This window comes from Lissotriton helveticus, chromosome 3_1, assembly GCF_964261635.1.
Source record: "Lissotriton helveticus chromosome 3_1, aLisHel1.1, whole genome shotgun sequence".
Lineage (NCBI taxonomy): Eukaryota > Metazoa > Chordata > Amphibia > Caudata > Salamandridae > Lissotriton > Lissotriton helveticus.
This window is the reverse complement of record NC_136061.1, coordinates 1,753,657,529-1,753,679,718: the sequence shown is the minus strand read 5'-3', so window position 1 is coordinate 1,753,679,718 and position 22,190 is coordinate 1,753,657,529. Positions and strand designations below refer to the sequence as shown.

Genomic DNA, 22,190 nt, shown 5'->3' with positions numbered 1-22,190 from the left:
ATCCCAGGGCAAAAGAATGGCAGCGCCTATGCGGCGGTAAGCGTCACTAAGTTTTTTGGCAAGGTTTCACCCCCTCAACCGGGGTGATGCAGGCTTTATGCGCCTCCTGGCGCGAAAAGGTCGTGGTAAGTACCGCTAAGGCAGCTGGAAGTTGTGGTCCTATGCCACGCCCACACTCCCCTTGATGGCCGGACTCCCGGGATGGCTGAAGGAGTCACACGGCAGGGGGCGGGCGGGCTGTGTCCAAGGCAATATCCAACGCGGTATCCCAGGGCAAAAGAATGGCAGCGCCTATGCGGCGGTAAGCGTCACTAAGTTTTTTGGCAAGGTTTCACCCCCTCAACCGGGGTGATGCAGGCTTTATGCGCCTCCTGGCGCGAAAAGGTCGCGGTAAGTACCGCTAAGGCAGCTGGAAGTTGTGGTCCTATGCCTATGCCACGCCCACACTCCCCTCGATGGCCGGACTCCCGGGATGGCTGAAGGAGTCACACGGCAGGGGGCGGGCGGGCTGTGTCCAAGGCAATATCCAACGCGGTATCCCAGGGCAAAAGAATGGCAGCGCCTATGCGGCGGTAAGCGCCACTAAGTTTTTTGGCAAGGTTTATTCAAAAAACATTATTGACAAAGTTCACATATACAAATTGCACTTCAATATCAAATCGGAACATTGTGCTCAGCAGGTCATTGACAGAGTACCATGGACAGAATGATAAAATAATTGTACACAAGCCTAGTTCTGTGCAGCATGGAAAGCGCACCACAATGATCAAAATGCTAAAGGAGATGACGGCACCAATGTGAAGATAGCGGCTGACACTGCCTCAGGTGGATGTAGGGACATGAGGGGGAGCAGTCACTGATCAGCACCGGCGGCCGCCGCGGGCGAACTGTCGGCGGGGGAGGCAGAACGGCTCGGGTGTGGTCGGGAGAGGAGGTATGTCACCAGGGCGGCCCCTTATGAGTTTTGGACGGGATCGCGCAGGCAGTAAGTCCCAGAATTCTGATAACAGAGTCTGACACCTCGAGGCATCATCGAGCCAATGGGAAAACTGAGGCGCTGGTCTACGGCCCCAACACATAGCCACCCTGCGCCTAGCCAGAATGAGCAGCATGGCAATTAGGCGTCGAGAAGAGTCCGGGCAAAATTTGACTCAAGCAGGCACAACGGTGTTTCCGGCTGTACCGTGGCAGAAACAATTTCAGAAATGGCGGCATAGACCGCCTGCCAGAATACAACCGCATCTTTGTCTTCTGAGCTGCTGTGACAACACGACATGGTGGCCATATTGGTTTGGGCTCTTTCTCACGACTGGAAACCAATAACTGTGTTTTAGCAGCTTAACATGTAGCACCGATATACTCATCCAGTTACCGGCTACTGTGGGATTTCACTTTCAAATTTCTTTGATTTAAACGTGATTTAGTCGAGACAGGTACATTTTACGATTTATATTTTAAAACATGTCTAGTATACAACAATTTGCTCAGATAAAATACATTTCAACAAAATCCTGGTAAGCCACCACTGTTATGGGAAAAATGGTACAATACTTTTGAATTTTTTTTTGTAACCATTGATGCAGAAAAGTTTAATGCCAAAAGGAAAAGAGCCATTATAATAATAATAATAATAATGAGACTTTGAAAGCGTGCAGCTACTCCAATAAGGTTAAGGAGTGTCTTAGCGCTAAGGTCATGCTCCTAACCGAGATCTCAGATGCACAATAAAGTTAGAGAAAAGGCACTTTCTAAAAAATGTTGCGAAGCAGTAATTCTGTCTTAGATTACCTTAACTGCATAGGGAGAGATTCCAGAGTCAGGCGCAAGGTAGCTAAAGGAGCTCCCTCTCATACGGACTCTCACCCTCGAGACCTTAGTTAATAAGGCCTTAGACCGCTAAGACTTGGAGGATTCTTGTAGTTACGCTAACACTACAATATGGAAAGAAGGAGGTGATTTTACTGGATACTTAACTTCGGTGAGGAGACTTTGAGCTTTGTTTACGAATCAAAAGTCAGACGCGAGAGGCGGTGTCCCAGATCCGCTTCCTAAAGAAGGAATAGTCTGGCTGAGCATCAATGGGCGTGGCTTGCGCTGGGTGGGCGTGGCCCTCTTTGTGGGCGGGGCTTGCCTGTGCTGGGTTTGGCATACTCTTGCTTGACTTCCGTAGGGTGTGGGCGTGTCTGGTTCGTTGGAGGCAGAATGTTGGGCGTCTGGGCGTGACACTGTCTGTATTAGCGTGACTAGGGGCGTCTCTCTAGCCAGGAGACGTTGTGGAGGGGTGGGTGTGTCTCCGGCTGCCCTCGGCCCGCCGCTCTTCCTCGGTGCCCAGACTGCGGGAGCTCGAGGAAGGGACGGACCATGGTCGGGCTCCCCGCGCTCCTCTTCGCCGTGACGCTGCTGAGCTCGAGCCGGGGGCAGAAAGGTGAGCGGAGGGAGGGGAAGGAGAACGCAGGGTGGCGGGGGTAAACGAGTGGTAAGAGGGCACAGTGCCACAGAGGGGTTGGCATCAGTTGAGGCTGAGTGACAGAGTATGCACGGAAAGCAAGGGACACAGAGGCTCAGACTGGCAGCGAGGGTGCAGAGGGTACAGGTGAGCGGAGCGAGGGGAAGAAGGTCCCGGAGAACGCAGGGTGGCGGGGGTAAAAGAGTGGTAAGAGGGCACTGCCACAGAGGGGTTGGCATCAGTTGAGGCTGAGGGACAGAGTATGCACGGAAAGCAAGGGACACAGAGGCTCAGACTGGCAGCGAGGGTGCAGAGGGTACAGGTGAGCGGAGCGAGGGGAAGAAGGTCCCGGAGAACGCAGGGTGGCGGGGGTAAAAGAGTGGTAAGAGGGCACTGCCACAGAGGGGTTGGCCTCAGTTGAGGCAGAGGCTGAGGGACAGAGTATGCACGGAAAGCAAGGGACGCAGAGGCCCAGACTGGCGTCGAGGATACAGGGGTACAGGGGTACGAAGTGGCTTCAGGGGCCCACGAATACAAAGAAAAGAACAGACAAGGGACACCGGAAGGAGCCGGGTACTGACATTATATGACCCCCTACAAAACGCAAATTGTGCATAGTGTAAGTAGGCTTCAAGTCAGATGGTAGGGGGCGGACAGGGACATGAACATTAAAGGTCAAACAGGTTGTGGGCAAGGGGTAGAGTGGTGCAGGAAGCACTGGGGGAACGCGTAGAGTTCTGCCTGGGACTGAGATGACAGGAGCAGAGCGATACGGCATAGACATAATGCAAGGACTGTAAAAGGTTTAGTTTGTACTGCATAGTACGCACAGACAGGAGCGCAGGGGCGAGGGTGGAGAGGAACAGGCAGGAGGCTCAGAGGAAGCGGGGAAAGGGGCATGTAGGTGACGGAGCTCTTAGTGCCAGGGATCCGAAATGGGACACTCCGGGTGGACCAGGTAGAAAGAAGGACAAGCGAAAGATAAACAGTGTCACGCGGAGGACGGTTGTACGAAAAATAATCTGCAGGAGAGAACCACAGAGACAGGAGGCGATGGGTGAAAGAGGCAGAATGTGGAATCAAAACTACGCAGCATTTGACAACCCTGGTATTTGGCTGCCCTGGCTTCTAAACCACTTTGCCTCCCCATTAACTTAAAAAAAACGTATTTACTTTTACAAATGAAGTTCTGAGGTATAGCATGTGAGGCATGGGACCACAGAAGGGAGCGAACAGGCAAATTATGAGGTGTCAAACGCTACCAAAGGACAGAAAGGCTGCAAATGTTTCCTATGTGGCACCTTGCGCCAGTATTGGTTTGCTCTACAACAGCCGTTGGCATCCTGGAGCTTACTGTTTTGTTTGCCCTAATTTCAGCATGCACCGACAAGCTCCTGCAAGCAGCCAGGGCTGGTTGAAGTTGTCACACATGGAGTCACTTGGCAGCAATGCATCCTTACAGCCAGAGAAGGAGGACTGGGGGCAGTAAGTGGCAGTAAGCACAGAGAGGCTATGGAGCAGTGGAAAGTGGGTTTCGCATGTAGGGCGTGTGCTGTGGAGGGCATCTGGGCTAGAGAGAAGAGAAAGGAGATATGTGATGGAGATCTAGTAAGATGGGAGCACGTGGAGAGCAGGCCAGAAGAGAAGAGGATGTTGACACACAGAAAGGGATTGTCATGGGAATCAACCAAGTCATGCAGCATGGAATCGGCTGTCAAGGGGGCATCCACTGAGCTGGCAAATGGTATAGAGGGGCGCACGGACACAGAAGGGCAATGGAACTCTGCCCATTCTCCTACTTCCTTCCTCTTCCAGTTCCTCCAGATTGACTGGTTTAGGATCGGTGCCTTTTTCACGTAGACCTGTAGGTTAAAATGTAGGAGGAGGACCTAGGCTACAGGGATCCCTTTTCATTTTATCCTGGATAAGTTACTAAAAATACATCGAATACAAAATAATAGATTTTGGAGAATTGGGCTGCTTAATTTAGTATAGTTTTCACAAAAATGAGAAACTAAGTTTGTGTCTCTTCGTCAAATGTAGTTTTTAGAAAATCTAACAGTGAAACTATATGGTAATGGGGAGAGGGGGAGCGCGTTCTTAGATAAGCAAGTAAATACACTTTCTTGCACACGCCCTGCATCAGGCTGTGGGTGTTTGTTAGTGAGAGAAGTTTTGCTGCTTTTGAAACAGGTCTGCTACACGCTGCATTAGGTATTGGTGCTGGCGATGACTTGTGAGTGAGACGTGCTCCCTACCTGTGAGGCATGTAAGCACGTTGCATTAGGCACTTGTGTGGCATGAGGTTTCCTTTGTTAATGAGAAGCTCCGTGTACAATCACACAATGCATTCAGTTCTAATGCTGTGGATGGTTTGTTAGTGACTCTGAGGTTCATGCAATGCATTGGGTTCTTGTGGTAGAACTGTGTATTTTTACTGAGCGGGGCTGTCTGCCCAGGTGTGCAGATGCACTACATTAAGCTATGTTGCTGTCAGTGGTTTGTTAGTGAGAGAAGGTTCCTGCTGCTATTAAGCTATGTTGCTGTCAGTGGTTTGTTAGTGAGAGAAGGTCCCTGCTGCTGAGGTTTGCACACACTGCATCAAGCTCTGGTGCTATTAAGCTATGTTGCCGTCAGTGGTTTGTTAGTGAGAGAAGGTCCCTGCTGCTATTAAGCTATGTTGATGTCAGTGGTTTGTTAGTGAGAGAAGGTCCCTGCTGCTGAGGTTTGCACACACTGCATCAAGCTCTGGTGCTATTAAGCTATGTTGCTGTCAGTGGTTTGTTAGTGAGAGAAGGCTCCTGCTGCTATTAAGCTATGTTGCTGTCAGTGGTTTGTTAGTGAGAGAAGGTCCCTGCTGCTGACGTTTGCACACACTGCATCAAGCTCTGGTGCTATTAAGCTATGTTGCTGTCAGTGGTTTGTTAGTGAGAGAAGGTCCCTGCTGCTGAGGTTTGCACACACTGAATCAAGCTCTGGTGCTATTAAGCTATGTTGCTGTCAGTGGTTTGTTAGTGAGAGAAGGTCCCTGCTGCTGACGTTTGCACACACTGCATCAAGCTCTGGTGCTATTAAGCTATGTTGCTGTCAGTGGTTTGTTAGTGAGAGAAGGTCCCTGCTGCTGAGGTTTGCACACACTGCATCAAGCTCTGGTGCTATTAAGCTATGTTGCTGTCAGTGGTTTGTTAGTGAGAGAAGGTCCCTGCTGCTGAGGTTTGCACACACTGCATCAAGCTCTGGTGCTGTTAAGCTATGTTGCTGTCAGTGGTTTGTTAGTGAGAGAAGGTCCCTGCTGCTGAGGTTTGCACACACTGCATCAAGCTCTGGTGCTGTTAAGCTATGTTGCTGTCAGTGGTTTGTTAGTGAGAGAAGGTCCCTGCTGCTGAGGTTTGCACACACTGCATCAAGCTCTGGTGCTATTAAGCTATGTTGCTGTCAGTGGTTTGTTGGTGAGAGAAGGTCCCTGCTGCTGACGTTTGCACACACTGCATCAAGCTCTGGTGCTATTAAGCTATGTTGCTGTCAGTGGTTTGTTAGTGAGAGAAGGTTCCTGCTGCTGAGGTTTGCACACACTGCATCAAGCTCTGGTGCTGTCGATGTTTTTTTTTGTTCTTTGTTTTTTTCGGAGTTTTCTATTGCGCAATCTTGACCCAAAGGTTTCAGAGCGCTTTATATGAGCCCCAGTTGCGTTACAGACCGACACATTCATTTTTGTTGGGCACAGGGAGATTGAGTGAGTTGCCCAGAATCATAGGATGTTGAGCATCCCTGCCGAGACTCGAACCTGGTTCCCCAGCTTCAAGGGTCAACCGCTGTAGTGGTAAGGCCACATCCTCTCCCCTAAGTTAGTGAGCGAAGTTGCCTGCTTTTAAGGTTTGCACACACTGCATCAAGCTCTGGTGGCATGGATGGTTTCATTTTGACAGTAGCCCCCTGCTGCTGAGGTTTGCACACACTGCATCAAGCTCAGGTTTTGTGGATGGTTTGTATGTGAGGGAAGCTTCCTGCTGCTGAGGTTTTCACACACCGCGTCAATCTCTGGTGGCTTGTATGGTTTGTCAGTGAGAGAAGTTCTTTGCTGCTGAGTTTTGCACACACTGCATCAGGCTGTGGATGTTTTCTTAGTGACAGTAGCTTCCTGCTGCTGAGGTTTGCGCACACTGCATCAAGCTCTGGTGTCATTGATGGTTTGTCAGTGAGAGAAGCTTCCTGCTGCTGAGGTTTGCGCACACTGCATCAAGCTCTGGTGGCATGAATGGTTTGTCAGTGAGAGAAATTCCCCGCTGCTGAGGTTTGCACACACTGCATCAAGCTGTGGATTCTTTGTTAGTGAGAGAAGCTCCCTGCTTCTGAGGTTTGCCACAGTGCATTAAGCACTGGTGCTGTGGACAGTTTGTTAGTGAGCGAAGCTCCCTGCAGCTGAGGTTTGCCTCCCTACATAAAGCTCTGATGGCATGAATGGTTTGTCAGTGAGAGAAGCTTCCTGCTGCCGAGGTTTTCACACAGTGCATCAAGCTCTGGTGTCATTGATGGTTGGTTAGTGACAGTAGCTTCCTGCTGCTGAGGTTTGCGCACACTGCATCAAGCTCTGGTGGCATGGATGATTTGTCAGTGAGAGAAGCTTCCTGCTGCTGAGGTTTGCACGCACTGCATTAAACTCTGGTGCTTTGGGTGGTTTGTTAGTGGGAGAAGCTTCCTGCTGCCGAGGTTTTCAAATACTGCATCAAACTCTGGTGTCATTGATGGTTGGTTAGTGACCGTAGCTTCCTGCTGCTGAGGTCTGCGCACACTGCATCAAGCTCTGGTGGCATGGATGATTTGTTAGTGAGAGAAGTTCCCTTCTGCTGAGGTTTGCACACACTGCACCAAGCTGTGGATGCTTTGATAGTGAGAGAAGCTCCCTGCTTCTGAGGTTTGCCGCACTGCATCAAGCTGTGGATGCTTTGTTAGTGAGAGAAGCTCCCTGCTTCTGAGGTTTGCACACTGAATCAATCGCTTGTGCTGTGAATGGTTTGTTAATGAGAGAAGCTCCTTGCTGCTGATGGTTGCACACACTTCATCAATCTATTGTGCTGTAGATCTGGGTTGTTAGTGAGAGAAGCTCCCTGCTGCCGAGGTTTGCACACACTTCATCAAGCTCTGGTGGCATTGATGGTTGATTAGTGACACTAGCTTCCTGCTGCTGAGGTTTGCACACACTGCAGCAAGCTGTGGGTGGTTTGTTAGTGAGAGAATCTCCCTGCTTCTGAGGCTTGCCACACACTGCATTAGGCCGTGATGCTGGAGCTAGTATGTTTAGCGACAGAGAAGGTCCCTGTCTCTGAGGTGGGTGTGCTGACACAGCATTAGACTGTAGAGCGTGATTTGTGTATTCGTGTGAGAAGGAATCTGTCCTAGTTCTGAAGCCTTCAGTTTCTGGGTGTGCCATCTCTTGTCTGGGTTTGACCTAGACCGAATCTTTCTCAGGGTCTCCTTACCCGCGTCTTTGCCTGGTGGCTATGCAGGTGATAACTGCAGTCTGTACAAACTCTGCCTGGAGTCTGTAAATAGAGAAATGGCATACAAAGTAATGTGGGAGGGAGTCGTTTGCTGGAGGGTCATGAGAAACTGTGTAAACAAGTTTAGAAGTAAACAGGAACACGAACTTTATATGAAGGCTCAGGATGTTGCTTATAAGAACAGGCAGTAGTTGTGGCGAGGGATGGGTGTTGGCTTGAGACAGCGGGAGCCAAGTATGAGGGTGTAAACAATCCGGTTTTCCCAACGGATGGCCAGGATGCTTTTCTATCTAGAGAACATGGCTTTCCTGCACCGAAGAGAATTTATCTCATGCCGTAATCTGATTTCTTTTGATATGCAGTGCAAACACAGCCAATAACATGGTTACAAAGTATAATAAATTGTTACGTGCTGCTGCTTTACCGACCAGATGCCCAAGGACAGCCACTCAATACCACCTTGTTATGGCCCTTCAAGATACAAACACATTGGTGGTAAATAAATCCTTGTGCAAGGCTTCTCCCTATCAGACTTGCTTCCTTCTTCCCTCTGCGCTGTAAACAACTTATCAAGTTCAGGCAATCACTAAAGAATCACCTGTTCCGGTAGCCTTTTCCTCTGCACCCTTCCAGACACCATGTCTTCTTGCGTTTCTTTACAGATGACTTGCTTCATAGCCTTTTTTTCTCCCTCCCATATTTGTTTTCCACACATTGAGACATTATTTGGGCAGGCCCAGTGCCATAAAAATCCAGTATCATTAATATAGACTTCTTAAGATGGTCAAATTGGTTTCCCACTAATGCCCAGTGAACATGGGACGCACTGGGCCATTGCCCTCACTGTGTCCGTGGTAATGGCAAGACTGTTTGCAAATGGTTGGTGTGAGGTGGCACAGGCCTTGTGACCGGAGTTTCATTCAATGGAGTGGGTATGTCAATCAATCAGGGGCTTGTAAAGCGCAGCTACTCACCTGTGAAGTTTTCAAGGGGGAGAGGGGCTGCCTGTCGGACTGGGTGGAGGATCATTCGAAGAGCGCGGCCTTGAGGTCCATCCTGAATTGAGTCAGTGACGTTGATTGCCTGAGGTGCAGGGGTAGGGTGTATAAGCAGGCTGGTGATAAAAACCTAATTCTGTGGCTACTGTTTTTTTCACATAATTATCTAACGCACTTGCCACATTTTCCACCATCTAATGCTTCGTTTGCAGATACCCTTTCCCAGCTCAAATGCATCAAAATGTAACTTGCAAAATGTGCCACGCTTGTGCAGGCCAGACACTGCAAAGATTAACTGGTCGCCTTTCAGTTGTTGACTGCTGTATTGGGGTGTTAAAACTGCATTATCATGGTGAAACATTTGTCCATAGAGTAGCATTATTTGCCCCCAGTTGGTGGAAGAGCTTTTATCTGCAGTGTGAAATTAACCATAAGTTTAAGCGATAAAGGAAGCCATAATCCCTTCATTGTATTGACATTGTTTTGCTTAAATTATTTGTACAAATTCCTGCTGCCCCAGGCATACTTTTCTCAAAACCAGAATGTATTCCAAAATGGCAAACTAAAGTGTATATGTATGTGTGTGTGTATATGTATATATATATATATATATATATATATATATATATATGCCACATTTTATTGATTTATAAATCATACAACACATAACATGCGTGAAACATTGAAGCATATGTTTGAACATGATCACCAAAGCCAGTAGAGTACATATTGTCTTTCACGGCTCCCAAAGCATTCACTGCGTAATGTCAGTCATCAGAGACGCCGCAGTGTTCCACCATTTCCCCCAGATCTGCTTGTGTTTACGAAGGCACATCCTGGCTCCGTATGTTGGCTCTTCTGTTGTGGAGCATTGGTCCATGGTCCTCCACTGATCTCTCATGTCAGATATCCGGTGTCTGGGGATGTCTCTGTTGGCCAATAGCGTGCCATTTCCCATGAGCGTTACAAAGTGCTTCAACGCCTCGTCATGGGTAGGAGGCGCTATATAAACATAATTTACAATTCCAGTTTTCCCCAGGTTCTTCCCAGTAGTGCAGTTCGGGGCTTGGGGTCGAGAGGCCTTCTGGTTACCATTTATAGTGAATGAAATATTTATCTCTGTTTGTTTTTAATCACTGTTCACTCCCACACCATGTGGAAGAAATATCCGAATGAAGTTTTTTCATTTTCTTTTTATCAGCGTGTATCTGCCAATGCCCAATAGAGAGATACTTATTGCGAAGTAAAGTTTTGTTGCGCAAGTTTTGTAGTGGGTAAAAAAGCGTCTCCACTGCACGTACACTTGTGCCATTCGAGGAACATCTCCATTTCAGAACCAGAGCAGGCGGAGTGAGATGATCATATGGAGGCATCCTCCTTTCTAGCATCCTATTCAAATGGTCCTTTCAACTGGAGATGGTAAGAACCAGAAGACTGTTTCTATCTGTGGAACATTCTGAAAGGACTCAGACATATGACCATCTTCTGAAAACGAGATGCAAGTATTTTCCAGTGCCATTCTTAGGTCTCGCCTGAGACCTTGCATGGGCTGTCGTGAGGCATTTTGTTTACTAAATGGGGCTTGGAGTCGACCCATCGCTTACCATTTGCTGGTTTCATCGTCACTCTTATTTTCTGCCTTCTAATTGGACAGCGTGTGCCGAATTTACTCCCTCCTATTTCATTTGGAGTATGAACCCATTAGTGATTGCTTTTTGTTTAGTGTCCTTCTGCTTCACAATCTGTGATTTGGGTACTATTTTCTTTTTCTTCTTCCACTGTCAGTAGTGTCTTTGTTGCTTGTTCCCTCTCATTGCCCGTATTGCTTGTTCCCTCACACTCTCCGGTTGTCTGTGTTGCTTGTACAAGGTTATTTTCTGTTGTCCTAATTGTTGGGTTTGCAGCAAATGGTTTCAGGTGGGAAGCCCTTGATTGTTGAGTTCTTAGTCCACTAGCCTGGCCTCTAGTTGAACTAGAAGGAAAGTGTTAAACTGATTTAGAGTTTAAGGGTAACAAAAAATCCCCCAGTTTTTGGAGAAAATGCTAACTATGTTGTAAAATGTACTTTATGAATTTCACTGTCATTCTCTCCCAATAATCAGGGCCACTGAAATTATGCTCGGGCGGAAAACTAAATTATACGGCAGGTTGATTGAATCACGTGGCAGGGAAACGAAATTATGTGGAGTAATATGGCACATTTTGTTGAAGTATTAATTTGCAGTTCTAAATTTTATAGCATTAATGCTGTCTGGAAAAAAGGTTTTACCCCATTGGTTCCAATTTAATCCCTGAAAACAGTAATCTGCAATTAAAAGGTGAACATATAGCGTTTGCAATGGGCCTTCCATGACAAAGTACCACATGTGGCAGTTTTAGAGTAACTTTTCATTCGTTTGAGTTAAACAAACATTTTTATTTGTTATAACCTGTACAATAAATAGCAGATGGTGTATTATATGGCAAGTTAGTCTTGTAAATATATAATTATGCTGAAAACGTTGGCCTTATAATTGCACAATTGTAGTGGCAACTTTGCATGTCCTCTAAAAATTGGAAGAATTTCGGTTTTACCAAACTTTAAATCATGTCCTTTGTCTTAAAAAGAAACCAGTTTCTTTTGCAGATTTGCTTTCTTGACTTGATTTCTTTTTAGGTCCGGCTCAGAGTCAGTTTTAGAACTTTCTCTCGAGTACCTTTGAATAAAAAAATCTTACATTAAAATCTGTTTATATATACCTATAGAGGCGTTGGTTATCGATCTTCATCCATTGGTTCTTTTCAGCGATCAGCCACATTTTGCTTTCACCCACAAGAGCATAGATAGAACATATAGCAAGCCAGCAAGGAATCACCACTACTGTTGTATTTAATATATTTTTTTAATTTAGAATTTTAGTACGTCTGCACTTTTTTCTTTCATTTTTTTTGTGGTAGAAGCCTGCACGTTTTTTTTTTTTTAAACTATTGCACAAGGGAGCGTTGTGCTCAGGACCACACCTCTGTGGAAGGCAAATCACTTCAGTGAGCCAAGCTCGTTTCTGTAATCCCAGTATGGCCAACTGCAATTTACTTGAGTGCTGCTTCAGGTGTACTGAACTTCTAGGAGCCGCCACAGGTCTGTATCCCAGGCTGACAGCAATGCATCTCAGAAGGGTTTTGGGCCTGCAGATAGTGCAGATTTCAGGGCCGCGGTTGAGCTGCAGTTGTCAGTCAGTGGGCATCGATCCAGCATAGATGCAACGTGGGGTCCAAGGAAATCTAATGAAGGCGCCGCGTTTTCCATGGCTGTTCCCTGCGCTCGGGCATTTTATGTGGTGCAGAACAGATATCGTGGGAATATTGATAGTGTGTCCCTCTGACTCAGGGCTGCCAGTTTCCTCTGCTCGTGGTCCCCGACCCAGCGTGTGAAGAAGCGCTTCCCCAACACCACCCTGCCCCTAGGCACAACGATCGCACTGTGCGTTGCCAAACCACTTTCCGCATGCACTAGTTAAATCCACACGCCCTGAGACCACTGACGTGCATGTGTGCCAGTCACGTCTACTGTGCTCTACCAGCTCATCCCTGGGCGCTGTCGATGCCCGTGGTGTGCACGCTTCTTGTGCGAGAGAAGCTTACACTAGTCAAGTCTATGGTCGAGGGCACTAGAAATAAGCGATTGTGCAATTATAGATTTGCTGCATTTGTCTCATAATCCATCACCTGCTGGATAATCTGCCGATTTTAACAACACAACCGTTTCTAGCAAACTTGAGGGGGCCTCCCTGCAAGGCACGTGGAGGGGCCTCCTCCGGGTTCAATCAGGAGCTTTGCAGCCAGAGTGCTGTGCTGAGGGGGCGCCCTCGAACATGGGGGCTGCGGGGGCCTGTGTTACGCCCCTTTGCGAAGTTGGACTGATCATCATTCTGTTGCGTAGTGCTTTATTTTTGTGTTAACTGGTACTAAAGAGGTGCTAATGCCCAGTGTTAAATTTAAAATTGACAAAATTATGAAGTAATACTATCACAAAATGTGCTGCAAAATGCTGCATAATTTGCCTTTTCTTTCCGCATAATTTACTCAACCCTGCTGCATAATTTGGCCCTCCACAGCCGCATAATACCAGTGGCCCTGCCTATGGTATATCCACAATTCTATATTGTATTGCATTTATATAGCGCTTACTACCCCTGGCGAGGCGTCAAAGCGTTTTTTTGGGCGGGTAGCACGCTACTCCGGGACGCATAGAGGATTAGTGTTGAATTAGTATAGTGAAACATGCAAGTACATTTTAAGTGGTGGATAGGTTAGTCAGTTATTTGGATTTGGAATGATAGCAGAAGGATAGAGGAGGACAAAGGTGCATTCAAAGCAAGCTTGCACTGCTTTTGTCGTGTAGTATGTGCTCAGGTGTAAGGAAATTGTGCTCTTTCCATCCTTATGCTCTGTATTGTTTGTTTCAGAGAAGCTTTCCCAAGGAAAGCTGACATGCTGAACTATGGTCAAGGGAAGCATGTACTACTGTCTTGGATGAGAGTGAAGCTCGCACGGCTGCTTAATTTTAATATATATTTATGTGCCATTGTAGTCAAAATAAATGTAGCCCAATAATGCGTTATTTAGAACGATTATACGAAAATTCACTCTACAGTGCAAAGGTCAAATTCCAGCTATATACCACAATAAAGAGAAAACGCACACGAGAAAGTCACTGTTTACTGACCCTCAAATTGTATGTTGCAACTACTTTGAACATGGAAACAACTCTTGAAATACTCTTTAATTAAATCTTTGTATTCTGGTTTTTGTTAACCATCTTTTAAAAATTTTTTTTTTTAATACACTTTAAAAAATCCTTTGCAGAACCATATATTCAAACGTTCAACGTTTGGTATGCTATTTATTACCATTGTTGATGGATCGGAGGGAAATTATGACCCACTCGAGACTTTGCCTCTCGTAAGTAATGGCCCCTCCTCACACTCAACAATGGTAATAAATGACATTAAACTGTTAGCAGTAAAGAAGTGTAAGGGTGTGCGACTGCTACCGGACACATAGGGGAGGTGAGGGGGGGGCACGTGGGGGAACACAAAAAGAAAAAAAGCCACTTATTTTATTACAGCCGACCGTGTCTCTCCTCCGTCCTCTTCTTCCTGGCTCCGGTCGGCAGCAGGAAGCTCCAAGGCTCACCTGAGCCAATCACAACGCTGCAGTGCAGCATTGTAATTAATCTGAGCGCCGTGGTTCGGTGCTCAGACGGGGACTGGGAGGCTTTGAATGTTTCTCACCATGCTGTGAAATGCAGCCTGGTGGGGAACATGCAAAGTGCGCATGACTGCTTGGGCGGCCCGAGAGGACCAAGCAGTCTTGTGCACTTAAGGAGTGCAAACCACTCCTCTCCCTGCTATGCCCAGCCACACTCGCCCCGAAAGCCACTGACTCTAATAGGAAAACTAAAATGATAATAACAATAGGTTATCATTTTAGTTTTCCTATTGAGCAGTGGGGTGACGCTCCTCTGCCTTAGAGGAGCAGCTGTGTGTGTGTGGGTGTGGGTGTGTGTGTAAACAAACAAAACACCGATCACTGTGCCATGGCGGGTGGTGCATATTATGGCATGTATTCAGGGGGGATACCAAGACAACTGTCTTTGCTTAGCTGCTGCACCCTTATGAAGATACCCACTCTTTTCTCCCTCACACATTCTAAGAGCCTTCTTCAGTTCTTAGGTTGATAGATAAATTAATGTCCTGATGAGACCTATTGATTTATGCCTACAGGTTGACATTGATATTGCATTGATATATCGTTTACTACCCCTTACAAGGTTTCAAAGCTTCTTTCGGCGAGTAGTACATTACTCTGGAACCCAAAAAGGATTAGTGGTGAGTTAGTATAGGGAAATGTTGATAATATTTCAATAGCTCTCCTATGAAACAATCAAAGTGAATATCTAAAATCAGATTAAACGTTGCTTGTTGTTTTATTAATTTGACATCACTAAATATAACGGTGTATTTGAATGTACAAACCACAGACTCCCTATTGTTCATTTGTTTGGTATACAAGGTGACACAAATCATATAATGTCTTTGGATACATTTTTTAAAAGGATATTTTAAATTTGATTGACTAATCCTTACAGGTTGGGTACTTGCATTATACCTGCGCAAAGGAATATCCCAACGAGCTGGTGTGCATTTTTATTGCACTTCTTTTATTAAGCTTTACAAATTGCTGCTTGGTGGTTCATGCTCTGTTGAGTCCGGTATGAGTGTCCTAGGTTCAACGAACGATTGAATTTGGCCATTAATATATGTGAAATAAACATATCAGCAAAGCAACGTGTTTAAGTCTCATTTTGAGGTGTAATGTATTGTTATACCCTCAATGGCAAGGGCTGGGCATGAGGTCAGGTGAGGGGGCAATGTTCTGTTACGACCCGAAATTTTAATTACCTTGAAACTAGACTTCCTCGACTCAAACCTTAGTACCCAAAATCCCAGTTTGTTAGAAACAGGAAGTCTGGAAAGATTGGAGAATTTATTAGCCAAGAGGGGCGTGTGGCTTTAAGAGACATAAGAAGGGGGTAACCGGGGAGCAGCTAGAAGGATTTGTCAGTGAGTGAAAACCTCAGTAAGCGGTGAGGACTGGGACGAGGAAGTCTAGTTTTGAGGTAGAGAAGATTACTGGTAACTAACAGAACCTTCTCTAACATCCTGGGACCTATCACCTTGGAAATACTGCAATTGCACAGTATTGAACAACAACCTATTTAGTGCTGAACAAATGTTTAGCAGAGCATAACAAACGCCATCTCATGGCCCCCTTCACACTCACTGTATCATTGCCTGTGAACATTGTAAATATAGCCACACCACCCTCGACAAATATCTCCAATCTGACACTTTCCTGACCCTGACATTAGACATTTGTAGCCATCTCAATGCCAGAACTGAGGACCAGTTGAAAGGGAAGCCTTGGCGGTAATATCTTAGACAAGCTGCCAGTAGTGCTGAACAAGCCAATGATTACTAGGCATGACACATCCTAAAATGGAATGCAAGCGAGTCTGGCAGCCCGTCATCATTCAAGGGCAAGCAAATTGAGCACAAACAAACATGACAATAGTACCAGCTGTTACTCAAAGCACCCAGAAAAGGGCCAAAACAAAGAAGTGCTCATTATTATGAGGTAATCAGTTGGCCTCGTCTGTAACAACCCCCATTCAGTCTGAAATCAGTAAACCACAAATGCCATGTTATGTTATGTTAAAAAGTTTTCTACCGCGCACCGACACCAATTGGTTTCATGGCGCTCAGAGACAAACATAGCAAGGAAACTGAGGGTTCAATTGTGGGCTAACTGAAAAAGATGAGTTTTTAGGAGTTTACGGAAGCAAAAATAATCAGGACAAAGTCGGATAGAGGCAGGAAGGAAATTCCAAGTAGAGGGGGCGAGAAACGAAAAACAGGAGCCACCAAGTTTTTTACGTTTAAACCTTGGAATGATTAGGAGGTTGTGGTCCAAGGAACGCAAGTTCCTAGACGGGATGTAACGCTTGAGACTGCGTGAAGTAAAAGCAGGGACGCAACCAATTAATGACTTAAAAACAGTGCATCCCAGTTTGAAAGTACAGCGATAGGCTACCGGGAGCCAATGTAGTCTCCTCAGCAGGGGCGAGACATGTTGGTGTTTTGGCTGTTGGAAAACCAGTCTGGCCGCCTGATTTTGCACGAGCTGGAGCCGATGAAGATGGTAAGCGGGAATCCCAGCATAAAGAGAATTGGCGTAGTCGATACGGGAGATGATAAGGGCCATGATCACAAGTACAAGAGCCTCTGTAGTGAGGAACCTGCGGATTTTGCCAATTCTGCGCAGATGGTAAAAGCAGGCAGAAGTGACAGCGTTGATTTGAGGTCTCATTGACAAATCGCTGGAAATGATCACGCCAAGGCTCCTCACAGTATCGACAGGACAGGGTGAAGGGCCAAGAGATTGGGGCCAAAAACTGGAATCCCAGGGATTGGAGGGCCCACCTGTCAGAACAAGCTCTGTCTTACTGGGATTAAGCTTCAGCTGGCTAAAATGCATCCACTCCGAGATGGTAGACATAGTGGACTGGAAGTTGGTACGAGAAGCAGAGGAGGTGTCAATAGGGAAGATTAGCTGTAAGTCATCTGCGTAATTAAAGATGGTAACTGAGGTATGATGAAAGTAGGCTAAGAGAGGGTGCATGTAAAGATTAAATAAGAGGGGCGAAAGAGCAGAACCTTGAGGAACACCACAGGAAAGTGAAGAGAAGGGAGCGGAAAAAGTGGATAAATGAACCGATTGGGAACGTTGATGTAAAAAGGAACGAATCCAAGTTAAAGCAAGGCCTTGAATGCCCGCATTTCCGACACGGTCGATCAAGATGTCGTGGTCGACCGTGTCGAAAGCTGCGGACAGATCTAATAAGACCAGGGCTTGGGTAAGGTTCCGATCTGCGCCTAGTCTCAGCGCATCCATTACCGCCGCGATGACCGCTTCAGTTGAATGGACTGGTCTAAATCCAGCCTGCTGGTCATCGAGGAAGGAAGAGCTTTCAATGAATGCGCTAAGGCAGCGAGTGACATAGGTTTCTAGAACCTTCCCCAAATACGGCAAAAGGGAAATGGGCCGGTAGTTACTCAGAACGGAAGGGTCGGTGCCAGGTTTTTAGGTTTTGCCTGCAAGTGCGCACGTAGTGCGCATGCGCTAAAAAACCTCTTAAGTTCTATATCTGATCGATGACCCGCCTCTGTCTCTCATTGGCTAGCTCCATAAATGGAGGCTAGCCATTGGGAGACAGAGGCTGTCAATCGCGCTTTCTCGGGGAAAACGCGATTCGGGGGCGTTTCTCGGGCTTTTTTTAAGCCCCGTCCCTTTGTCCCGGGCCGCGCTGTGATTGGCTGCAGGCCCGGGACACCCCCGTGACGTCAGCCAATCACAGCACGCCGGGACCTGACTTTTTTCCTCTTGTAAAGTATCGTTTGCTACCTCTTGTATTTTGTTTGCTCTTGATACATGCACAATTGTCACTATTGCCTTATGTAACGTAGCGTTTGCTTTTGTAACATGCTGACTTGTACTTTTTCCTCATGTTTCATTACTGTTCCTATTGGGAAGCGCTCTGACACCTTCGAGTAAAGTGCGCGCTATATAAAAACGCGTAAAATAAATGTCCGAGTTTAGTGGGAGGTTTGAAGGTGTAAAGTTTATTAGGGTGCACTGCAGTCACTTATGAGGACGTGTGTTGTTTCCGTGTGGGGTTGGGCTTTGTGTGGTTGTGTTTAGTGCACGACCAGCACGTGCTGTACACATAGCACGTAGTTTGTGTTTTGGGAGGTCCGGCTGTGAATGGGGCGAGGGTGACCCCCGTCTCTACTTGGGGCGTGTGTAGCACGTCCTCCGCACTCTGATTGGCCGTTCCAGGGAGAGCCCCTCCTCTCTGTTTCAGGCTCAGTCCCTCCCTGGAGCCCTCCTGAGTGAGCAGCAAGTGCGCACTCCCTCTCCTTCACTCCCCAGCGTGTCCAGGCGCCCTGCACTCTAGCGCCGAGAAGCTGCTGCCGCCGATCGACCTGCACCTGGGGGTGGCACAAAGGGCACCCCCCTTGACCATCCAGCAGAGGGTGCCTTTCACCGCAGAACACTGGTGAGTGACTGAAGGGCTTCAGCTTTTGTCTAGTGCTTTCCGTCGAGCCGTTGGTCTCTAAGCGCTAGTTTACTGGTAGTCCGGTTCGCATCGGCAGGGCGGGACGACGGCCGGTGCCCGAGGGGCCTGTGGCACTGCCCAGCTGGTGGCCGGTGTTCCCGCTGTAGATGATCTGCGCCCATAATTCGCCGGAAGCTGCAGCGGCCTTGGGGGGTGTTTAGGGCCCAGTGTGGCACGGGAGGGGGGCTCCTTTGAGCAGGCGCAGCAATCGTGGGGGGCTCCTATGAGCATGCTCAGCATGCGCGAGGGGCCCTCTAAGCAGGCACAGCACATGGGGTTCCTTCTACCCTGGGGCGCAGGCAGTGCACATGAATTCAGGGCTCACAGCAGAGCTCCGTGGTGAAGGTGGCGTTGTGCAGGGAGGCACATCACGGGGGTGAAAGGGCAGTGTGCAGGGAGGCACATGGGGGGGGTGTGTGTGACAGAGCGCTGTGTAGGGAGGGAGATCGCGATCAGTTCAACTAAAGAGAACAAGCATTGGCATCAGGCGCGCAACACCCATTGGACTCAAAGGGCTTGTTTTAAAGTAACTTGTATTTCTTACTTAATTGCGCAAACGATTCCCCTGCTTTGGCTGGTAGCAATCTGCCAACTCTTCTTTTTGTCGATGATAACTTGTAAATCTTAAAAGCAGGGAATATGCTCTAGCCACTACTGCTGACGTTTGCCGTATTTTGTACTTTTCATGGATTAAAGATAAATGTACAAAAGACGTAGTTCATGCCATTTAATCCATATAAAAATGTAGGGGCAACATTGGGAGTATTCTGGAAAGAGTACCAAAGTATGACTCTCTTGGTGCAATGATATCTGATTCCCATCGCTGGCTAGGGTAAATATCAAAAAGCATGTCCGTTTTGAAACAGAGCCTCTTCCTTAATTAAGTTTGCCTGGCACGCTTCATACCGTCCTGTGCGTCTGGCCCTTGAGATATACAGAGCCGAGGCTGTACGTGTTGCACTGTAAGACACAGAGCTTTGGAGACCCTGTGATGTAGAACATCTTGGGAAAGCTGAGAACTTCTCTCTATAAGATCCCTATTGAGCCTTCCGAAGATTATCCCTTTGCTTCCGATCAGGCTTGATTTGGCTCTGAAATCCATAATCAGGCTTTCCATACTGAGGCCGATATTGTACAGGCTTTGAAATTGGGTGACAAAAGAACTTGACCCATATAGAGAACGCCTGCATGATGTTGGTAGAAGACCGCATACAAATTAACCCTTGCCTGAGAATACACTGACAGAACTGGGGTTTGCTAATTTTTGGACTGATACTACACCTCTTACGTCAAGTGCCCATTGCATCTTGAAGGAGAGACTGTAGTTATGCACGATTGCGACACTGCAGTCCTCATCCTCTATGGGTCTACTGATTCTTACCAACCAAATGAGACCATACATTTCAAGAATATTTGGATTTATTGCATCCTTTCTCAGCCAGGACCCTTCATGTAAAGTTTAGGTTGCGAATCTTATCAATAGCATCTTTTATGAATATGTGGTCCCTCTTTGAACAATAACACGAGTGATGTCCAGCGTTCATGCATTATAAGGAAACTGAGGGTCATGTTTTATATTTTTTGCATCCCTATAGGAGATTAAGATCTTCATGTGTGAAGCCGCTCTGTCGGTTACTGGGAATACAGCAATATCACATGGCATTAAGAAATATGTAAATGTGATTCCGTGGAAAGAGTAGCATTCAAGATCAAACAGCAGCAAGCACACTTCTCAAAATCTGAAAAACCTTATTGTAAAGAGATTGTAATTTCCTACCACTTTGGAGATTACTTTCAGTAGGCATTAGCAGATGAAGACCTGCACTCTAAAAACAAAAGTCACCATGTGATGAGAGGGTGGAACCTTGGAGGGGGCGTGGCCTAAGTATCTAAGAGTCACTTTTTCCCTTTTCAGCCACCCTCATCAGACTCCTGCCTGGGGGGGGGAGGGAGAGCTAGCTGGGGCTGGTACAGATATCCTGGGATGTTTTCACAACTCCTAATGAACATCGGCCGCTCAAAGCCCCGAAAGACGCACTGGAAATCCACTCTTTGCCGCTATTTCCTGCTCGCTTTCCCTGTCACTGAGTGATATCTGCTCTTTGCCGGGTGACCGCGTGAAGAGAGCTGATATATGTTGCACAAAATGGCACAGTGTGATTTGACACTTAGAGATGGTATTTCTTTTGTAATAAAGTTATGTGTTGTTGAACTGAGGTGGGGTGTCTGTTCCACATGTGGGTCTAGGGTGGATTCCTACAGAGAAGGTGGTGAAGGAGGTTTCCATAGTATGGTTCAACTATTGAGTGTTATTGAGTAAATCGGCACAGCTTGTTTTTTGTCATTTGATTGGAATGTCACACAAATCAGGATTATTGGGTGTTGTGTGTCTCTTATAGTTTGTATTTAACGAATGCGTAAGCTTTTCAAGTAATTGTCACTTGCAGGAGACTAGTATGAGCAGAAAATGTTGGAGGTTGCTGTGGGCTCCATTAGCAGCCTTCACACTGAAGTATAACCATTATAGACGACACACTGCTCAGGCATCTTGAGTACTTTTTAGGTTTCGACCTGGCGAGGGCACTGGTGCCCTGCCCAGGCCGAAATCTTTTGTCAACAGTATGGATGTTCGTTCCGCCTCCGTTTCCCATTGGCTAGCTCCATAAATGGACGCTAGCCATTGGCAAACAGAGGCGTCCGTCATCCTGCGAGGCGACTCGTGGGCGTTTCTGGAGAGTTTTTCTCATCCGGCCCCTTTTGTCTCGTCAGTGCGGCGGTGGGCGGGGTTTATTTTTTTGGCTGGTCGAGGTTTGTTTTGGCCATTCCGCGGCCGACCGCCGCCGGAGGAAGTCCAGGTGAGGGCTTGTTTTTCCTTGCCTTCCCGCTGTCCGTTCCCGGCCCCCCCCCCCCGCCACCAGGCTTGCCTTGTCCGAAGAGAGGAGAGCGGAAGCCAGGGCTACAGCGGCCGAGGGGCTCCCTCGGCCTAATTGGCAGCTGTTTCTAGTTTTTGGTATTCAGCATGATGTGCATTACCCCCTTGTGGTGTGCCCAGCAGCCAGATAAAAGGCACATGGTGACCATTATTGTGTGTTTGAGTCACGTAAGTAGATTCTTGCCTCAACAAACTATAATTAGTACTCCTGTCCTGTCAGAACCCGGAACGTTGTCTAGATTACATTTCTGGTTGTGTCTCTGCCTTTGACTCAGTACCGCACTCTACTCACTTTCGACTAGGTTCATACTACACAAGTATGTACAAATATACATTGTGGAGCAATTAAATCCCATGTGTGTCCATCCCCCAAACTTCGCTAAACCGATGTAACTTTATAAGGAGTCTCTTTTTAGAGCTGGCTTGACAGCACAGCTGTCTCATATCTCATGTAATTAACATAAAAGAGTTACAAGAAACACTACTGAGAGAGGAGCTTTGGCCCTGCCTAAATGTTGGTTATCTTCAATACAGGATATGACTGGGCAGGAGGTGTGTTCTTTCACTACAAAAGAGTGCTTAAATTGCACTTTAT

The 22,190-nt window shown here is 47.0% G+C and overlaps 1 protein-coding gene across 1 annotated transcript in view; it reads left to right on the top strand.

Annotated features, from left to right (window-relative positions):
- The first annotated feature begins 2,316 nt into the window (after positions 1 to 2,316).
- LOC144823759 (discoidin, CUB and LCCL domain-containing protein 1-like) overlaps positions 2,317 to 22,190 on the top strand; it is a 260,003-nt gene continuing 240,129 nt past the window's right edge. Inside the window, exon 1 of the mRNA XM_078682569.1 lies at positions 2,317 to 2,425. Coding sequence (XP_078538695.1) covers positions 2,362 to 2,425 — 64 coding nt within the window. The 5' untranslated portion in view covers positions 2,317 to 2,361. The remainder of the gene's footprint in view (positions 2,426 to 22,190) is intronic.